The sequence below is a fragment of the Nycticebus coucang genome, chromosome 18 (genome assembly GCF_027406575.1).
Source record: "Nycticebus coucang isolate mNycCou1 chromosome 18, mNycCou1.pri, whole genome shotgun sequence".
Classification (NCBI taxonomy): Eukaryota; Metazoa; Chordata; class Mammalia; order Primates; family Lorisidae; genus Nycticebus; species Nycticebus coucang.
The window spans coordinates 55,237,653-55,258,989 of NC_069797.1; the positions used below are offsets into that span (position 1 = coordinate 55,237,653).

At 44.2% G+C, this 21,337-nt stretch overlaps 2 protein-coding genes across 9 annotated transcripts in view; both read right to left on the reverse strand.

The window, feature by feature from the left end:
• Positions 1–2,774, reverse strand: part of FBXL20 (F-box and leucine rich repeat protein 20) — a 113,702-nt gene extending 110,928 nt beyond the window's left edge. For 2 of the 4 annotated variants that reach the window (XM_053569443.1, XM_053569441.1), the window contains exon 1: positions 2,380–2,774. In XM_053569443.1, the coding sequence (XP_053425418.1) occupies positions 2,380–2,427 (48 nt within the window). In that variant the 5' untranslated portion in view covers positions 2,428–2,774. Of the gene's footprint in view, positions 1–1,503; positions 1,800–2,379 lie in introns of those variants that run through there. The other 2 variants (XM_053569442.1, XM_053569444.1) reach the window with 2 other exon arrangements.
• A 1,894-nt stretch (positions 2,775–4,668) lies between these two features.
• Positions 4,669–21,337, reverse strand: part of MED1 (mediator complex subunit 1) — a 55,139-nt gene continuing 38,470 nt past the window's right edge. For 3 of the 5 annotated variants that reach the window (XM_053569419.1, XM_053569418.1, XM_053569420.1), the window contains 6 exons: positions 20,422–20,546; positions 20,048–20,166; positions 17,682–17,883; positions 13,971–14,066; positions 13,753–13,858; positions 4,669–11,049 (listed from right to left, as the gene is read on the reverse strand). In XM_053569419.1, the coding sequence (XP_053425394.1) occupies positions 7,812–11,049; positions 13,753–13,858; positions 13,971–14,066; positions 17,682–17,883; positions 20,048–20,166; positions 20,422–20,546 (3,886 nt within the window). In that variant the 3' untranslated portion in view covers positions 4,669–7,811. The remainder of the gene's footprint in view (positions 11,050–13,752; positions 13,859–13,970; positions 14,067–17,681; positions 17,884–20,047; positions 20,167–20,421; positions 20,547–21,337) is intronic. The other 2 variants (XR_008375554.1, XM_053569421.1) reach the window with 2 other exon arrangements.

Sequence of the window (21,337 nt, forward strand, 5' to 3'; positions counted from 1 at the left end):
AATGATAAAGGAGCTAACTGCAGCATCAAAAGGCCATCCTCCACTCAAATCTTTAGATTCCTGTTAACTGCTATGTGTCTATTCAGTAATTTTAATGATATTAATTAACATTTACATTAGTACTGAATATGAATCCACCATAAATTAACCTTGCTGGCACTTTCTATACTTGGGCAACACAATGTCCTATTAAACACCAAATAATATCTACTATAATACTTTCTGCCCATGATGAAATTAAATGTGAAAATTCTAAGACCCAATCTTTGATTTTCTTCACTCCACACCTGCAAAAGTAACATTGTAGCTCTGAATTTAAACCTCCCCCAAACCCTTCCTATCGTGATCTTTGTGGATAAATTCAAATGTTTTCCTGTAAGCATAAAAAAAAAAATCAAGGAATAGACTAAACTGAAGACCCACCCTTAGATAAAATTTCCACCCCCTACACCTAGTTGATGAATTTCCTGATATTTGTGCCTCACTGCCTTACAAGTTCATCTTTCAAATCGAGATGAATAAAAAGAAAAAAACACCAAGTGAGATGTACACTAAGCTGTGAGTGATCCCAGGTCAGCTTGATTCTCTGCCAGAAAAGGCCAGATAACATTTACTCGTTGTAGAAGTTTCTATCTCTTATCCCTTCAATGAACCTTTCCAATGTTTTGTTACACTGTTAATTCGTTGGTAGTTACAATACTCCCCTTCTCAAAGGAATCCCTTCCCTACAAGGTGAAGACTACCCTGTACAGTAGGCGCTTCCAGACGGTCCATTGCTCAAGTCCAGGACTACAACAAACCTCCCTCGCCAGAGAAGGAAAAGTTCCTAAGAGACAGACAAACCGGAATGGATTTTCGTAAGTTTCTCAGACTTTGGTCCCAATCTGAAAACACGCGGACATCTAAGTGTTCCCAGAAACAAAGAGCTACAAAAGTACAAACTAAATGGGAAAGAGGAAGTAGCAGAACAATACCCAAACGAAATACAGCACCGAAAACCTATGATCGCCTCTATCATCCCCGTCTACCACTCCCACTTCCCTAGTTTCATCCAGGTCTCAAACCCAGAGTAAGGGCCCCCAGTACACTCCCTCTCTACGATCAAAAAAATGCTTTACGAAGAAGGTGGCAGAAAGAAAACAAGCAAGCTCTGGTCGTTGGAAGCCGTGATGCTTTCTCTGCCGGGTGGAAGGAGGCAAGCCAAGGGTTGTGTAAAGAATGGAAAACTGAGTGATCCTGGGGGGAGGGGAGAATTAGGGCGCCAGAGCTAATCCCTCGCCGGGGCCCAGCGGTGGGAAGAGACTGGAGGACAGTCGGGAGGACTAGGGAAGCCAGGCTACACTGCGCCTTCAGTTCTCGAGAAAGGGGAGGTAAGTCTGGCAGTCCCGCCGATGGGTGGGTGGCGGCGCCTGCAAAAGAGGAGGCTCCGTGCTGAACGAATGTTTATGGGCAAGAGAGCAAGCCTGGCCTTCTGTACTCCGTCCGAAACCCCCAAGCTCACACCTCAAACCTGCTCTTGGTCACTCCGTTCACGTCCCTCCTCATGGGGCCGGCGGGTGCGGCCCGGGCCGGGCGCTGCGGCGTGCGAAATGCAAAGACAGGGGGCCCCGGGCAGGCCCAGGAATTCCGGGACCGGGCGGAGGCGGAGGAGGGGCAAAGCCAGGGACGTCGGACACGGAGGAGAGACCTCTCGGCTCTGCCGTGGCCTCCACCACCTCCCGCGGCGCTGGCGGCCGCGACGACTGCTCTTCGCTAGCTGGGCTCTCTCTTCAGCCTCAACTTCAACCCAAAACAAAAACACTCCCCACCTGCCAGCAACGGCGCTCCTCATTGGGCAGAGCCGCCCGGGCCTCGGAACGCCAAGGGAAAGGAGGGGGAGGGGGAAAGAAGGGGGTGGGGCACAAAGAGGGGGAGGGGAGGGGGAGGAGCGCGCCGCGACGGCGACGCCTGACCACCCCTCCCCCACCCGCAGCCCCTGACCCAGGAGCAGATGAAGCGCGGCGGTGGCTGCAACACGAGCCCCCTCCCGCTTCCAAGACAGGCGAGCCCCCTAGGAGGAGAGGCTGGGAAGTACCTATATGTCTGTGTTTGTGAAAAAGTGGGGACTGTAAGAAAGGTGCGAATGTGCTAGTGCTCGTGGACGGGTAAGAGAGGGAAAAGCCGAAGGAAGGACTGCACACTGCACGGGGACCCCTTCTTCTGCTCCGTGTCACCCTCTCCTTCCTCTCCTCTGCGGGCAAACACAAACACACAAACCCATACGGAACCTAAGCACACTTGCCTAGAGCCCCCGACCCCTAGTGTTGGCACTTCTTCCCCAGGAGCTTGTGCTGGCACACATCCTTCCCGGCCACCCTACTCCCTTCCCGTGTCACTCACTGTCGCCTTGAACCCAAAGTGCAGCAGGCGGTCCCTGCTCGGAGCCATTTTCCTCCTCTTTCTGGATGTCTCTAGATTGGGGCAGAGCTGCTGCTGCCACCGCCGCCTCTGCTGTTGCCGCCGCCGCCTCCCACGTCCCGATGGATGGCATTATGGGGTGCTGCTGGGAGGCCTGGGGGGCCGCTTCGGGACGTGTGTCTCCCGGTGCATGGCTTGGAAAAGCAGGAACTACCTGCGTTGAGGGGGCAGGCCGAGCACCCCGCTCTGTTCCAGGGATGGCAGTGAGACCACACCTCGGGCTTTGGGGTCAAGGGGTGCGGTGGTGCACGCGGGCAGCCATTCCTTTGGCTGGGGTAGGGACGCGTGAGGAAAAAGGGCCTTTGGCTACCCCCAGTTCTGCCGCTGCTCAGCCGTCCCCGGCGCCCAATGGGCGGTAGTGCCTGATCGCGCTCCAATCAGGGCGCTGGCTGGTGAGAACCTGATGCTGACGCCACTTTGGCGGGAGAAACAAGCGTGTGGGAGCAAGGAGGCGGGGGCGTTTGCCCGGTGGAAACTGGCTTTCGTCTGATTCTGGGGATCCTAGTACTGAAACTGGTCTGTGTCATCTTACTGTTATATCTAACTCTGGCCTTCAAGGTCCTGGAAATTATAACCGAATTTACATCTGGGCACGGCGGCTCACGCCTGTAATCCTAACACTCTGGGAGGCCGAGGCAGGTGGATAGCTTGAACTCATGAGTTGACCAGCCTGAGCAAAAGCGAGATACCGTCTCTACTAAAATTAGAAAAACTGAGGCAAGAGGATCGCTTGAGCCCAAGAGTTGGATATTGCTGTGAGCTATGACACCACCTCACTCTACCCTAGGCGACAGCTTGAGACTGTCTCAAAAACAAAAAAACAAAAGATAGCCAGGCAGGGCGGCGCCTGTGGCTCAGTGAAAAGGGCGCTGGCCCCATATACCCAGGGTGGTGGGTTCAAACCCGGCCCAGGCCGAACTGCAACAAAAAAATAGCCCGGCGTTGTGGTGGGCGCCTGTGGTCCCAGCTACTCGGGAGGTTGAGGCAAGAGACTCACCTAAGCCCAAGAGCTTGAGGTTGCTGTGAGCTGTGACGCCTCTACCGAGGGCGATAAACTGAGACTCTGTCTCTACGAAAAAAAAAAAAAAAAGATAGCCAGGCATATGGTGGGCGCCCGTAGTCCCAGCTACTCGGGAGGCTGAGGCAAGGGAACCGCTTCAGCCCAAGAATTTGAGGTTGCTGTGAGCTACGAAGCCAGTGTGAGCTATGAAGCCAGGGTACTCTACCGAGGCTGACTGAGACTGTCTCAAAACACAGACACACACAGAGTTGCTCCCCTTCTAAAAGCAACAAACCACAAAATCATGCCCCAAACGGCAAATAATATAAACTGTACCATAAATTCCAGCAACCTCCAAACAGCCGTATTACTTGTATTCTTCCAAAGCAGTTAGGAATATGTCTTCGCGCCCCTTTTAATTAGTAGTTGTTTTTAGTGATTGGCTTGTCATGAATCTAAGAGCAACAAATACTGCAGATCTTAAAGAATAGGTGTATTTTAGCTGAAAGGCTTATCAAACTCTAAAAAAGGACTTATAAACTTAATTTTAAAGGGGGATTCCTAAGCAAAGATCCTAGCTTTAGTAAACTTATTCTCAGGCCACAAACCCTAGTCTAGATGTTATATTCTCCTCCTGTCCCCAGATAATTTTAATGATTTTGCTTCACTTCAGCCAGTGGAATAAACCTTTTAGTTCAGTCTCATCTGAGAGCCTTTTTTTCCCAACAAAAACTACTGATGAATTTAGTAACTGTAAAAAGTAGAAAAACTGGGCGGCGCCTGTGGCTCAGTGAGCAGGGCGCCGGCCCCATATACAGAGGGTGGCGGGTTCAAACCCGGCCCCAGCCAAACTGCAACAACAACAACAACAAAAAATAGCCAGGCATTGTGGCGGGCGCCTGTAGTCCCAGCTACTCGGGAGGCGAGGCAGGAGAATCGCCTAAGTCCAGGAGTTGGGGGTTGCTGTGAGCTGTGTGACGCCACAGCAGTCTACTGAGGGCAATAAAGTGAAACTGTCTCTGCAAAAAAAAAAAAAAAAAAAAAGTAGAAAAACTAGTATATCCAGATAATCATAATGAAAACTTTATCACAGGCTTATCAATTATATATTCCAGTGGACCCATTTCAAGTCGTTCTCCATTAACTGGATTTCTGAAATGCTGAACAAATGAAATTATTCAAATGTTAAAAATTTATTACACATAGGCATATTACTTTTTATCAAAGAAATTTATTTGCATGTAAATAAACAGGTTCTTTTGTAATGTTTTTGGGGGAAAAAAATCCCACAACAGATTTTGTCTACTTTCAAAAAAATGAAAAACCCCAAAGTATTTACAGAACAGCCATATGCACAGAAAATCAAATTTGAAAGATTTTTTTAAAAAAGACCTGCCCCAACTGCTCCTGATGTACATTTTTAAAGTTAAAATTTAAAGCTCAGCTCTTACAGCTAAGCACGTTTCCCAATCTACTTTTGAGATGTTAAGTACTTCCTGCCCCCCACCCCCCAAAATCAACTCAAGGATAAAAACAAAAGTAGGGGAGGGAAAAAGGCCAAAAAAATGAGATTGCCTAGGAATTATGAAAAACGTTTCCTATACTGACATCTACTTTAGATGACTCAATTGTGGATACTGTATAATTCACTGGCTCCCTGAAAGGGTTTCTTTTGAGAATTCATGATATTGCTGCAGTAAATTTTCAGACCTAGGCCTGAAGAAGGAAAATCCTTCCAAGAGTCACCAACCTCCAACTTGGTTTTGGCAATTATATCCTGCTTTGCTCTACCCACCCCATACCTTAAAATACTTGTTTTAAGACATTGATTTTGAATCTGAAATCTTCATGTACATCAGAGCAGGTTTTGACCAAGAACCCCTAACATGAAGCCAAAAGACAGAAGAGGAGTCAGGTCAAGTTAAGAATACTAAGACACCAGCAGCAGAAGATAGGTGGAAGTTGACTTCACGTCCTTGCCGTCTTTTGAAACAGGAGAATGAGTACACCTAGACAGGAGGGAGGTGTCCCAGGCTTGGTTTATTCTGCCTCTTCTCCTCCACCCTGTGGAGAAATGCAGTGCTCCCTGGTTCTCAGGCAGGGTGAAGTAGTTTAGCCCCGGCTCCCTGTTAATCAAGTTCAGATGCTGGGTCAGTGTGTGGGGTGTGCCCATCGACAATTCAGGGGCTTATCCTTCATCCAGATCCTAACTCGGGATTCTTTGATCTGGGATGAAGACAGAAAGAGAGAAAAAGCTTCCCAGTTTACTCATTTTGGTATTTGTTGGCTCTGCTTGGAGGAGCCGAGCCTGATACTATTCAGTACAATCCCCTTAAGATTCTTCCCCACCCAGAACAAACTTTAAAACCATATAACTTTTTTGTTTCCTGCAGAAACCAATGGGAAAAAAATTCAAAATTAGGTGACAAACTTGTGAGAAATCCAACCTGACTGTATGTCTTAGAGGCTGCTACTATATCAGCATCACAAGATAAAGCACTCTGGTATCACCTTGCCATGTCCTCCTTAGTGTCACCCAAGACATTTGACTCTGACATGGTAACCGATAACTTTTCTTGCTCCATTTTGCAATGTTTCGTTTCCTACTTCTTATTACCTTGGGACACAAAAGTGGCAGAGTTGTTGAGAGCTGATGACCAGAAAAGGGAGAACACTAAAGGAAGTGAGACAGTCAGGAAAGAAAGCCAAAGCTGATTTTCCAACTCTATGCTACCTTCAACCTGCAGAAAGAGCTGAATATAGTAATCTTCCGTATCTGATGAAGACACTCCACTTATAACACAAACACACACACACAGAGGAATCACCTGGCTTTTTCTCTTTTTTAATCCAGAAGAGTTGTGCTGGGGACCATGCCCCATCCCGCTGATATAGTTCCTGAATGGAATCATCAGGAATGGCACAGTGCAGGTGTCAAAATCAAAGTAAGGCCGCAGAATTTTGAGAGGACCTTCCAAATACTGAGAACTTCTGTTGCACTCAAAACGGTCTCCTGGATTTCTATATTTATAAGAAGGGCTTCTTATTGATGTCCCACAGAATCCAGATGCAGACCTGTTTCTCCAAAAAGGTCCAATTGTGTTGCTACATAGTAGCAAGGGTTTATCTTCATGCTCACATTCCAGGCCCCCATTACTCCAAGTGAGCTTGAAATTGTTTTAAATGAATTATGGCTGCAAATTTCTTACTATTTTATCTGGGAGCATACAGTGGAGTGATTAAAGTCTGGACTCCTTCTCCTTGTGAGGAAGAGAAACAAGAAGCCCACCTCTAAGGAATGGCATCAGTTCTCCTGCAAACAAAATGCTGGGATGTGGATTTTTGGCACATTGTGGAAATAGAGGAGAACTATTAATTCTGTAATGGTTTTCATGTCACTGGGTCAAGAAGGCTGTCCTGTATTAAATCTTTCTGCATCTGAAAACATGTTTACATCCCAAAAAGTCACTCTAGCTTTTTTTAAAAGGAAAGAGATTATTACACATCAATACCTCCACACGGAAGTAACTCCTAATATTCCTATGATGTCTTGAACCCTATGAAAAATCTCCTAAAATAAAAAATATCATTTGTATTTTTCTATTTAACTCCAAAGGCAGGTTCTAATCAATCTGCTTGGGCTTGATACTGTAGTATCAGCACAAGCTAGAAGATCCCTACCATCAAATAAGCCTTGCTCTTCTGCCTCCCATCATTTTGAACCCTAAACTCAGATTTAGAAAGAAACATTATAAAAACAGAGGGTTAAAAATTTTACAAATAAATAAGCTAAAGTAATCTTCCCACCCCAATCACTCCTAAGAAAAAGACACCAAACATTACTTAAGTGTCCAAAATAACTAAAGTCCTTCATTTGCCCATGCCTCAAATGGACAAGTACTACCCAAAGGTGAACAACCTTCATGCAAATGCATCAAGGAATGTATTGCTTTTTCATTTTCTGCCCAGCCCTTCATACACATGCACTAAAATGAGTTTAAAACATGGTCTAGAAATGGAGAAGAAAATATATATGAATATTTCCCATAAAATGTTTCCCACCCATCCCTCTCCCTATGCCCCTCCCACCCACCCTCCTTTTCTTAAGTATTTTTATTTTTTCATTCTGGTAAAGGAACAAAAATTCTTGATAACCAGAATCAAAACCCTGTGGCTTCTCTAGCAGGGTCTGGACATGCCTTTCTGAATTCACCCAGCTTGGTGTCAAAGCCATGCCATTTAGGATTCTTAAACACAATTCAGACCTGTCTGATTCACCCCTTATATGTTAGTTTGCCTATAAACGTATCAATAGTTTTTTCTCTGGTCATGTTTGTTTTTAAAAATAAGGTTCCTAATTGCCAATCAGGGCCACATCCATAAGATCATCATCTTCCTCCCCAATCATAAAATCAGGGCTGAGCCTTGAGGGCCTCTCTGTAGATAAGATTGTGTTACTTGTCATAGACAAGGTCTGGTCTGAAGAGATGGGTGACTTAGACCAACTCTCTGGCTTCATACTATGAGATTTTTTCTTGTCTCGGTCTTTGTCCCGGTCCCGGTCCCTATCTTTGTCTTTTACTTTCTTCTTTTCCTTTTTGTGCTTCTTATGCTTCTCTGTGCTATACTCTGGAAGTGGTCGGATGCCATCATCTGAGCTGGGACTATTCTGATAAGATTTCTCTGCTATGGAGGAACCCGACTCACTTTCACTGTCCAGATTCTGGGGGGTATATGCTGGTGACTTACTATGGCTGGGAGAGCCACGTTCATGCTTTGGAGTAGAACCACTGATGAGTGGAGAACCATAGTTTTTAGAAGAGGCCATCTGAGCCCTGAGCCCATCTCCACTACTTTCCCCCGGTTTCTGCAAAGTCACTTTGGCTTTAATGCTAGGGGAGCCTCCATCATGTTTGCTAATGATAATTTTTGCCACACCTGTGCTCCCCACATTTTTTGACTCTGAGGTTTTTTTAGAAGAATCCACTGAGCTCCCAGAGGTGGAAACCTTTGATTTGTCTTTATCACTTTTCTCACGCTTGCCCTGGAACTCTCCTCCTGAAATGTTATGTTTGGAGGACATGGCATGGCTAGAAGAATTTGTGCTCACCCCCATCTGGCCATCCATTGGGTCTTCACCCCCAGGGCCACTGGTGACAACCCCATGCTTCAATTTGTCTATGACAGCTGTCAAGGATGGCTTCTTATTTCGGCTGGGAGATTTCCCTTTGGAACTCCCATGCTGGTTCTGAGAGGAGGACATGGAAGAGCCACTTGAAGAAAAGGAGGACGAAGATGCTGTACAAGAATTGGATGATGGGGGAGTTTTCTGGGACAATGAGCCTGAGGATCCTAACCCTGAAGATGACTTCATGCTAGAGCTTGAACTAGCTCCAGACATGTGAGAACCACCAGAACCTGAACTAATAGGGGACTTGGCTTTAGAGGATGGAGGAGTTCCAGGAACAGGCTTCATTGGAGAGGCAAGCTTATCAGAACCTCCAGGTGGCCTTGAATGAGAAGGGGAAATGTTTGGTTTACTTAAAGGATTCATAAGCGATGATGGCTTCCCTTGAGGTTTCATCTTAGTGTTGCTGGAACCACTACTTAGTCCATGCTTGGTAATGGGAGAGGAGCCTGGCTTTCCCCCAGACTGAGATGAATTTTTGGACTGGCTAGATCCAGAAGACCCTTGGGTAGAATACATACTACTACTTAACTTAGAACTTGATGAACCTTCTGATTTACTGCTTTTCATCTTGCTTGAGGTGGAAGCAGAAGATGAGGAAGAAGAGGAAGAATGGCTATGGTGGCTTTTGCTGCCTGAGGAAGACACAGAACCACTGCTGGTATATTGACTATGAGAGGAGGGCTTGCCAACCATCACTGTTCCCTTAGGAATCTGAATAGTGATTTTTGGAATGGGTGGGGTGGCAACACCTGGAGGAGTCTGAGATCTTCCTGAACTGCCTGGAGATTTGGATCCACCTGTGCTAGTAGGTGGGGTAAAAGGTCGGTTAGAACTGTGAGATGGAGACTTTCCCTCAATATCAGTCTTCTTCCGCTTTGGTGGTTTATCTTTGCTTTTCCCATCATTAGAAGGGGTCCGACTGCGCTTCCCTGGTTTGCTATCTAATCCAGGGCCCGATAGAGAACTATTACTGGTGCCATTACCTTCCTTTACCCTCTTTTGAGTCTTTTCTTTCCCTAAGTCCCCAGTGGCCAACAAAGGACTCTGACTACCACTGTGATGCTCCATAAGATCTACAGAACCCAAAGCCTTACCAGCTACTGATATAATACTGAAATCAACTGTGTCAGCTTGGCTATTGCCTTTAAACTTTGTCTCGCCATTATCACCTCCAAGCACTGGCACCCCCAAAGTATTCAGTGCTTGAGATGCAAATCCTTTGAAATCATCATTATCCCCACTTTGGCTGCTTTCATCAAAATATTCTTCACCAAAACCACTTTGGCTCTGGCTATTCAATAAATCAGGATTAAAATCTACTCCATCGGGGAAAAAATGATTGGTAGGAGAATCACTACCGGGGCTTCCAGCAGCATCTGCAATAAGGTCAGCTGGATCAGTGTATGGATTTTCATTATTATTAGTTTGAAAGACATCAGAGTCAAAGAGGGTACTCTGAGAATGCCCCGAGCTTGAAGAATCTCGAACAGGGGTGCCAATGGGTGGGCAATCATCACTAGTGCTGGGAAGCTTAGAGGCTTCTTCTGCAATGTCTGAAAGGATATCAGTTACATCTGGGCCAATGCTGTCTGAACTGGATAGTCGGACCATCCTTTGAATACTGGGTTGGGGGTGAGGTTGTGTGTAAGTTGTTGGGGGAGTGCTACACTGGCTTGGAGCTGGAGTGATGTGTGGTGTATCCAGTGTGTCAGCTGTCATGTTGACATCAAAGATAGGGTTCTGTGAATCAACATCCATTGAAAATAGCTCCCTCTGAAAGTCATCTTCAGTCTGATGCTTGGGTTTGTCAGGTGGTAATCTTGATGACTTCTTCTTCTTGGTCTTGTTGCTCCCCGGGCACATTTCCATCCGGGGTGAGCCAGAAGAGGAGTTCTGCCTTTCTAAAGGGCTGCTTCCATAAAGAGTTGAGAAATCCTGGGCAGGATTATCTTTAAGAAGGTTCATGAGCATCGGGTGGTTCTTGGTGTTGCCGGCCATCGAAGAGACAGGTGGCGGCGTGTGATGAGGAGGGGTCGGACTCGAGCCAATGGTAGACCCCCCGTTCCCTGTGATTTGCAACAAACTGGTAAGAATTGGGTTCTGAGACACCTTGCTGAAGTCCTCCCCATGGCCCACCGACTCATGCCGATCTTTGATGCTCATGCTCATATTAAACAAGGTGGTAATGGGACCCCCCGGAAAGGTGTTGGTTGGTGTAGTGGTACCACTCATTGGGTTGTTGCCTGTGGTCATGCCATACCCTGGGCTGCTAGCCGGGGGCAGGTTCTTTTTCACCATATCTTCAACTGTCTCTGCAATGAGGGACAGTGCTGGGGTGTCGGCCTGAATGGTTTCAGCTTTCCTCCGAATAGCCCTCATCGTCACAGGAATGGACATACATCTATAAGATAAGATGAAAAAAACAAAGTTAATACTGCATTAGCTACTGAATTAAATCAATTTATCAGTTGGGAAAACAGACACTAATTTTGCCTAAGATTTAGATAAATCATCAGAGGTTTGTAGTTACCTGCAACTATTCCATAAGGTAAGAGTAGTTCTATCCAATGCCAGAGTTTTAGCAAATTAAAGAATCGAATTTAGTAGGCAACTACGATCCTCTTATGAATTGCACACCAAAAACAAACAATAAATAAGAATCCAAATAATTAAATACTGAACTAGAAAGAAAATTGTTAATAATGGAGTTCAATAAGAAAATTACTGCCATTGGGTGATTTAAATAGTAATTAATGAGATAATACGTTTTCTTTTAATCAATGAACTACTTGAAAAATCCCCTGACACATCAAGTTCTGAATATTCAGGGGTGTACAACCATTTTCCTTCCCTTTTAGAAACTGGAAGAAAAAAAGTTGCTTTGGGCCACACATTAAATACACAAACACCAATAAAACCTGATAAGCAAAAATAAAAGACCTGAGCAGGCCAGGCTCCGTGGCTTATACCTATAATCCTAGCACTCTAGGAGGCCAAGATAGGAAGATTGCTTGAGTTCCCCAGTATGAAACCAGCCTGAGCAAGGGTGAGACCCCATCTCTTCTAAAAGTAGAAAAACTAGTCAGATGTACTAGTAGGCACCTATAATCCCAGCTACTTGGGAGACTGAGGCAAGAGGACAGTTTGAGCCCAGGAGTTTGAGGTTGCTGTGAGCTAGGCTAAGGCCACAAAACTCTAACTTGGGCAACAGAGAGAGGCTGTCTAAAAAAAAAAAAAAATGGTGGGAGAAGGGAAGAGTAGAGAGGGAAGGAGGGAGAAGGGTGGGAGAAAAGTACATTAAAAATAAATAAAAGGTCCGCACATACTTTTCCCAATATCCCAAACCACAGATAAGAAGCTTCAAAGAATCTGCATGTGGCCCATGGGACCAAGGTTGGGTATCCCTGGTTAAATCATCCCAAAGGTACACTATTGTGAAAAGTACTACTGCTGGTACTCAATCTGGATTATTTAAAAAAAAAACATGTTATCTTCCAGATAAATTATACCTATAATCTTATGTGTTTGTTTATTTATTTATGTATTTTGAGGCTCACTTTATCACCCTTGGTAGAGTGCCATGGCATCACAGCTCACAGCATTTCTCAAGGGCTCAAGCAATTCTCTTGCCACAGCCTCCCACATAGCTGGGACTAAAGGTACCCACCACAACACCTGGCTATTTTTAGAGATGAGGTCTTGCTCTGGCTCAGGCTGGTCTCGAACCTGTGAGCTCAGGCAATCCATCTGTCTTGACGTCCCAGAGTGCTAGGATGAGATGTAGTCTTACCCTGTGCCCTGGGTATAGAGCTGTGGTGTCCTACTTCACAGCAACCTCAAACTTATGGGTTCAAGCAATCTCCTTGCCTCAGACTCCTGAGTACCTGGGACTATAGGTGCCAGCCACAATATCCAGCTAGTTTTTCTATATTTAGTAGATAAGGGGTCTCACTTTTGCTTAGGCTGGTCTTGACGACTCCCTGAGCTTAGGGCAGTCGTTGGCCTGCTTTGGCCTTCTGCTAGGACTACAGTTGTGAACCACCACACCCAGCCTGTATATAAACTTATGTTTCACAATGTTTTGCTATGGAACATGTCAGGAAACTTTTCTGTACATGGCCTAATAGTAACACTTTATGGGCTTTGTAGGTCATATGTCTTGTATCCAACTATACTCTCCCATCTTAGCTTGAAAGCTGCCAAATTTGTAAATGATGGCAGTTTTTAAATAAAAATTATTTACAAAAATAGGCTGCCAGCACCAGCTTTAACAATAACTCAAAATTACATATTAATATTTCTGGGAAGCTGATTGGCTTATCACACTCTGCCATTTAATATGTTGTATCTGTCAAACAAGTGGCACAGAAGATGCATATTATTTCAAATTGCATATTATTTGAAATCTCTCCAGCCTTAAAGTAACGTAATGCGAGACCTAAAGTTTTATACTTTATTTCCTATTGCTCTTATGGAGATATTTTAAAATCAAAGCTCAGACCATGAGATATTTTAAAATCAAAGCTCAGACTGCTTAAGTTCAAGAGTTTAAGACTCGCCTGAGCATGGCTTGGCGCCTATAGCACAGTGGTTATGGCACCACCCTATACACCGAGGCTGGCGGGTTCAAACCTACCCTCAGCTAAAACAATGACAACTGCAACAACAACAAAAAGACTAGCCTGGCTGGCGCCTGTAGCTCAAAGGGGTAGGGAGCCGGCCCCATATGCCGGAGGTGGCAGGTTCAAACCCAGCCCTGGCCAAAAAAAAAAAAAAGACTAGCCTGAGCAAAAGACCCCCATCTCTAAAAAATAGCCGGGCGTTAGTCCCAGCTACTCAGGAGGCTGAAGCGAGTGAATCACTTGAGTTCGAGAATTTGAGGTTGTTGTGAGCTATGACATCATGGCACTCAACCCTAGGGTGACTGAGAAAGACTGTCTCCAAAAAGGAAAAAAGTTCAGATCGCTTAAGTGGAAAAGCAGAGAAGGGTAAATTCAAAGCAATGACTAAACACTTTCCTCCTTTACTTCTAATTCACTTTAACAAAGAAAATATTCTTTAGACATCTCTTAATGGGACTCTGATGGAAAAGGGCCAGCGCTACCTTTGAACAACTTTGGCAATGAAGTCATCTGTGCAGATGAGTGCATCTGACAGCCCCTTATAGAGTTTACAGCTCACATGTGTTGAGTCCTGCACATCCATTACCACTGAAAGATAAAATATATAGGAGATATTTGCCACAGATTCAGTTTCTGACTTTCCAACAAACATATAAAGACCCAATTGCTACAGAGAGGTGTTAGCCACCTCACAACTCACCACACACCAGGGAATCATTCACAGGATGCTGAAAAGATATGCTGAAACGGGACTCTGAGAGGGGACAGACTTCAAATTGGAGGAGCCCAGGAGAATCTAAAAGTCAATGAAAAAAAATTATGAAAGTCAACCAAATATAAGACTTGAGACAAATAAATAATATTCCATACATACATACTGAAATTCTTTCTCTTCCACCTTAAAAACTAAATCTCACTTTTTTCACACACAAAATCTGCTATGTCATGCACAAAAAAAAAAAAAAACATTTCAAGGACTCTATCAATTTTTTACAAATTTATCCAGAACAAAAAGGGTAAACTTTCAATTTTCTAAGATGAAGGTATTTAACCCCCCCAAAGTAAAAGACCATGGCAGATACAAATACACTGCCTTGAAAGTGAATCCTAAAAATACAAGTGGCCAAGACAGGTGTCTCATTGTATTTGATAATCAGACATCTTGAACCATTGCCATAAACCCTGCTTTCCATCAGAGTTTGTAGCTATTAGCCATGCATCCCATAGTTTAGCAAGCAGAGATGTAAAGGCTAGAATCTAAAATGATACATTTATGCCACACACGTATATATTTAGTCATCTTCATACGTTCTTAAGCCAGATACACTGGCAGTCCAAACAAAGGGATCATATATTTTCTTGGCAAAAGCCTGAATCCCTGTAGGATTAGCTCCATAACTACACTATAAAAACTTGTTTTTAAATGCTCCAAACCTATTTGAAGAATTCTACTAGGATTCAAACAAACAAAATAGAAAGGCCATAGTTTGCTTGTTCTATCTCATACTCCAATATTCAAACATTTCTAATTTCTTGGCCATGCACAGTTGGCTCATGGCTGTAATCCTAGCACTCTGGGAGGCCGAAGCAGGTGACTGCTTGAGTTCAGGAGTCTGAGACCAGCCTGAGCAAAGAGTAAGACCTCGCCTCTACTAAAAACAGAAAAACTAGCTGGGCATTGGGGCGGGTACCTGTAGGGCCAGCTACTCGGGAGGTTTTAGCAAGAGAACTGCAAAAGCTAAAGAGTTTGAGGTTGTTGGCCAAGTGCAGTGACTCATGCCTATTATCCTAGTACTCTGGGAGGCCAAGGCGGGTGGATGGCTTGAGCTCACTAGTTCAAGACCAGCCTGAGAAAAAGTGAGACGCCCATCTCTACTGAAAATACAAAAACTCAGGCAAGAGGATCACTTGAGCCCAAGAGTTGGAGGTTGCTGTGAGCTATGACACCATAGCACTCCACCCAGGGCAACAGCTTGAGACTCTGTCTCAAAACAAAACAAAACAAAAAAAAAAAGAAGTTTGAGGTTGCTGTGAGCTATGATGCCACAGCACCCTACCTAGGGTAACAGAGTGAGACTCTGTCTTTTGTTTTTTTTTTTTTTGTAGAGACAGAGTCTCATTTTATTGCCCTCGGTAGAATACCGTGCCACCATAGCTCACAGCAACCTCCAACTCCTGGGCCTAGGCAATTCTCTTGCCTCAGCCTCTCGAGCTGGGACTACAGGTGCCTGCCACAATGCCTGGCTATTTTTTTGTTGCAGTTTGGCCAGAGCCAGGTTTGAACCCAACACCCTCAGTATATGGGGTGCCCTACCCACTGAGCCACAGGCACTGCCAAGACTCTGCCTTAAAAAAAAAGAAAAAATTCTCTTTTTTTTCTTTTTGTTTTTTAGAGACAGAGTGTCACTTTGTTGCCCTCAGTGGAGTGCCATGGCATCACAGCTCACAGCAACCTCCAGTTCTTGGGCTTAGGCGATTCTCTTGCCTCAGCCTCCCGAGTAGCTGGGACTATAGGCGCCTGCCACAATGTCTGGCTATTTTTTTGTTGCAGTTTGGCTGGTGCCAGGCTTGAACTCACCACCCTCAATATATGGGGCCGGCACTCTACTCACTGAGCCATAGGTGCAGCCCTCCTTTTTTAATTTCTAAAGCAGTTTTTAGTTCCATGAAATGTTTACCCTCCCTGTTTCTTCTTGCCTATCATTTGCACTGATAACGTATGTAACACTGGAGTGCTTTATGAATAAGGTAAAAAAAAAAATCAACTGTGGGCCAGGTAGTGGCTCACACCTGTAATCCTAGCACTTTGGGATGCTGAGGACAGAGGAGTCTGCTTGAGGTCAGGAGTTCAAGACCAGCCCAGCAAGACTGAGACCCTATCTCTACAAAAAAAAAAACAAAACAGAAAACAGTGAGCCTAACCAGACATGGTGGCTGGTTGCATAGTTCCAGTTACTCAAGAGGCTGGAGGATCATTTGAGCCCAGGAGTTTGAGGTTCCCAGTGAACTATGATGACGCCACTGCACTCTACCTCAGGAAACAGAGTGAGACCTTATCTCAAAAAAAAAGAAAAAAAAAATCAACTCTGGTTGGCTAGAGCAGCTAAAATTTATAGGCAGGCCTCTAATAGCCAACTGTGTTCGAAAAACATAAGCATTCCAGCATCCTGAAAGAAAAAGAAAAGGGCATAGATCTCACTATTTAAAAGTTATGTGATTGGGCGGCGCCTGTGGCTCAGTGAGTAGGGCGCCAGCCCCATATACCAAGAGTGGTGGGTTCAAACCCAGCCCCGGCCAAACTGCAACATAAAATAGCTGGGCGTTGTGGCGGGCGCCTGTAGTCCCAGCTACTTGGGAGGCTGAGGCAAGAGAATCGCCTAAGCCCGGAAGCTGGAGGTTGCTGTGAGCTGTGTGACGCCATAGCACTCTACTGAGGGCGATAAAGTGAGACTCTGTCTCTTAAAAAAAAAAAAAAAGGTATGTGATTAGGGCAGCGCCTGTGGCTCAAAGCAGTAGGGTGCCGGCCCCATATACCAGAAGTGGCGGGTTCAAACCCAGCCCCAGCCAAAAAAAAAAAAAAAAAAAAAGCTATATGATTAGATAGGCACAGTGGCTCACACCTGTAATCCTAGCATGCTGGGAGGCTGAGGCAGGTGGATAGCCTAAGCTAACAAGGTCAGGACCAGTCTAAGCCAGAGTGAGACCTCGTCTCTAAAAATACGTGGGCATCGTGGTAGGTGCCTATAGTCCCAGCTACTCTAACAGGGATGACAAAGTGAGACACCCTCCCCCCCAAAAAAGAAATCTTGTCTCACTATAGCACTCCAAGTTCTACCTTGTATTTTTTCCTTTTTTTTTTTGAGACAGAGTCTCAAGCTGTTGCCCTGAGTAGAGTGCAATGGCATCATAGCTCACAGCAACCTCCAACTGGGGCTCAAGCGATCCTCTTGCCTCAGTTTTTCTATTTTTAGTAGAGATGTGTTCTCGCTTTCGCTCAAGCTGGTCTCACACTCATGAGCCCAAGCAATCCACCCGCCTCAGCCTCCCAGAGTACTAGGATTATAGGTGTGAGCCACCATGCCTTGCCTCTACCTTGTATTAATTCATACCTGATAAGGTACAAGCCTTAAAATACCCAAATACATTATTATTTTCACAAAGAGTTAAGAACACTCCCCAAAATCTGAGATTTCTAAATGCCAATCTACACACTGCTTCAAGCAAAATCATTTGTAGAGATTAGATTCCCAATGCTTTTCATTGAGGTTCTAATCAGTTCATCTGAGTGTGGAAACCAAGCATCTATAGTTGTAAAAGTTTGGCAAGTGATTTTGATAAGCCAACAAATAATACAACCACTAGAGTAGTCAGTTTCCATCTTCTTGTAAGTATATCGAAAGAAATCCAGTACCTTCTTTCAGAATAGTTCTTTTGACACAACTTCCAATTAGGGTGTTATAGGCAACTTGGTGTCTGATCAGATTTAGGATAAGAGGAACTCGGCCAGGGTGTTGAAAGGTGATTTTGCTAACAAGAGTTCCCTGTAGACTTCGGCCATCTGGAAGGGGTGCATCCTTGTTGAGAAAATAGCAGTGCTGCTGACCTGGAAGAGCCTGGGCAAAAAGAAGAGTACTACCATAAACTATGTGGTTGAAAAAAAACTATTCCTCAAAAGTGCAACAAAGTCTTGGGGAGTAATAAACTCTACAGTGAATTCTTTGGTGTATATTATAAATGCCAGTTAATTAATCATTTAGCTGAAAAGATCCCTTTTTAGTAAATGTGCTGTACTCATGGTTTCCTGACCTATATAATAATTACCTCAGAAATCTGTATTAATGCGGTACCTAAGCCATAAGTCAGGGATGTCCAACCTTTTTTTTCCTCTGCTACACATCAGAAGAATACATTGTTTTGGGCTACACATTAGATACGCAAACACTAACAAAAGCTGATGAGTTAAAAAAGGACCATGCATACTTTTCGTACTATCCGACACAACAGATGAGCAAAAAAGTCCTCACAAAATCTGCATGTGACCTACAAGCCACAGGATGGACACCCCTAACATAAATGCAAAATCTCTATTTTTAATAAAACACCCCATATATGTATGTGTGCGTGTATAAATACATAAAAAATACAGCCAGAATTTGGCAACTACTATTTAGATCACTGTCAAACATTCAAGAAAATTCATGCCTTAGAAGGCTATAAACCAACTATAGCACAAGAATATGGGGAAAGGGCCAAGGGAGGGGAAGGAAGGAGGGAAGTCAGGGCGGAGGGAGGGTAATGGGTAGGGCCACACCTACAGTGCATCTTAGAATGGGTACAGGCGAAACCTACTAATGCAGAATACAAATGTCTACATACAATAACTATGAAAATGCCATGAAGGCTACGTTGAACAGTTTGATGAGAATATTTCAGATTGTATATGAAACCAGCACATTGTACCCCTTGATTGCACAAATGTACACAGCTATGATTTAACAATAAAAAAATCAATTAATTATAGCCAGGCGTTGTGGTGGGTGCCTGTAGTCCCAGCTACTCGGGAGGCTGAGGCAAGAGAATCGCTTAAGCCCAGGAGTTGGAGGTTGCTGTGAGCTGTGTGAGGCCACGGCACTCTACCGAGGGCCACAAAGTGAGACCCTGTCTCTACAAAAAAAAAAAAAAAAAAAAAAAAAAAATCAATTAAAAAAAAAAGAAAATTCATGCCTTAAAGAGCTTTTGGAAACTTTCATAATGTATTTATTCTAGCACTTTCTTCTCTATAAGTATTTGTAGGACTTTCCCAGATTATAAAATAATGGCACTTGAAGAATTAACAAAAGGAATTCTTTTTTTTTTTTGAGACAGAGTCTTACTTCATCACCCAGAGTAGAGTACTGTGAGTGGTTCATCATAGCTCAGTGACAGCAATCTCAGTCTTTTGGGCTCAAGCAATACCCTTATCTTATCTCCAGGGAAGCAGGGACTGCAGTCTCCTGCCACAATGCCCAGTGAGTTTTTCCTATTTTTAGTAGAGATGGGGTTTTGCTTTTGCTCAGACTGGTCTTGAACTCACGAGCTCAAGTGATCCACCCACCTTCGCCTCCCAGAGTGCTAGGATTACAGCCCTGAGCCACTGAGCCCAAGCAACAGTAAGAATTCTTTTTTTTTTTTTTTTTTTTATTAGAGACAGAATCTCACTTTGTTGCCCTTGGTAGAGTGCTGTGGTGTCACAGCTCACAGCAACCTCCAGCTCTTGGGCTTAAGTGATTCTCTTGCCTCAGCCTCCTGAGTAGCTAGGACTACAGTCGCCCGCCACAACACCCAGCTATTTTCTGTTGCAGTTTGGCCAGGGCCGGGTTCGAACCCTCCACCCTTGGTACATGAGGCTGGTGCCCTAATCACTGAGCCACAGGTGCTACCCCAACAATAAGAATTCTTTTTTTTGCAGTTTTTGGCCGAGGCTGGGTTTGAACCCGCCACCTCCAGCATATGGGGCCGGCGCCTTACGCCTTACTCCGTTGAGCCACAGGCGCCACCCAACAATAAGAATTCTTAATAACTACTTATGAGCTTGTAAATGTTTGAAATACAATTAAGGAATTTCATCTGAAAGTTCAATAAGAGAATATAGACTGTTGTTTCCTGATGGGAACGCATGATCTTTTTCTTTAGTATGTTTCAGGTATCTCTATAATTTCCTGCCTTACTGAAGAAGTAGGACATCATCTTCGGTCCAAACATAACCTATAATATTCCAACTCCACGGGCCTTACTTACAGCATAAAACCGCATGTTGTGATTCAAAGATATGGGGTCAGGGTCCTTTGACAGCTCAAACTGAGTGATCAGTTCATACAGGGGTACATAAATTGGTTGAGTTTCAAACAGTGGAATTCCTGGAAAAACAAGGATCAATATAGTGATCATATTAAGATAAAAACGTTAACACTTTAATTTCCCCTTCATGATTTCTACATTCATTCACACATTTGTTCAAAAAGCACTTATTAAGCATTACTAGTACAAAGAAGGATAATATCTATACCCATCAGTATTTCACTGAGGCTTACAAGACTGACATAATCTGAATTTGAAGTTTTCTTTCCACATTTACAACAAGTCAGTATTGGCTTCTCATGGTCAAAACTCACCTGTGCAGTTCTGTAGTTTCTGAACAAATGCTCTAGATACTGGGATTGGCTGAGGAAATTTTAAGAAGAAACAAGCAGGAAGGTCAACACTGTTGGCACTGGTGACTGAAGAAAAGGAAGGGGTCCTTCAAACAAAAGAGGCAGAGAAGGGTTGATTTTGACTTGATATGAAAGAAAAAATCCAAACATCTATTAGTAGATTTGTATGTATCACATAGACACATACTTACAAACTCTATCAAAAGCTCACTCTTGGGTGGTGCCTGTGGCTCAGTGGGTAGGGCACTGGCCCTATATACCAAGGGTGGCAGGTTCAAACCCAGCCCAGGCCAAACTCCAACAACAACAAAAAAATAGCGAGGCGTTGTGGTGGGCACCTGTAGTCCCAGCTACTCGGGAGGCTGAGGCAAGAGAATCACCCTGAGCCCAGGAGTTGGAGGTTGCTGTGAGCTGTGACGCCACAGCACTCTACCAAGGGCAACAAAGTGAGACTCTGTCTCTAAAAGAAAAAAGCTCACTCTTTGAAATTCTTTCCACCAATTCCAGAACATGCTATTTATTAATGGGGTAGTATTTAATCAAACACTCATCCTCAGGAATGTTCTACCATCATTACTTCAATGAAACTTCAAATAAAAAATAAAAGGAACTCCAACTGAACATAAGATACAGGTTTGATCCCCAAGTTACAAACATCAGAATCACATACAACTCACACTTACAAATGAAGCAGGTAATATGTAAATGTACCTCCTTCAACTTACATACAAATTCAACTTTAGAACAATCCCACAGAACCTATCTCATTTGTAACGCAGGAACTGCCTACAAAATGGACCGATCATTAAACTAGAGGATATTTGCATTTCTCTTCTTTCTCTCTCAACGAACAGAATATGTTCTATAAGCAGACTTC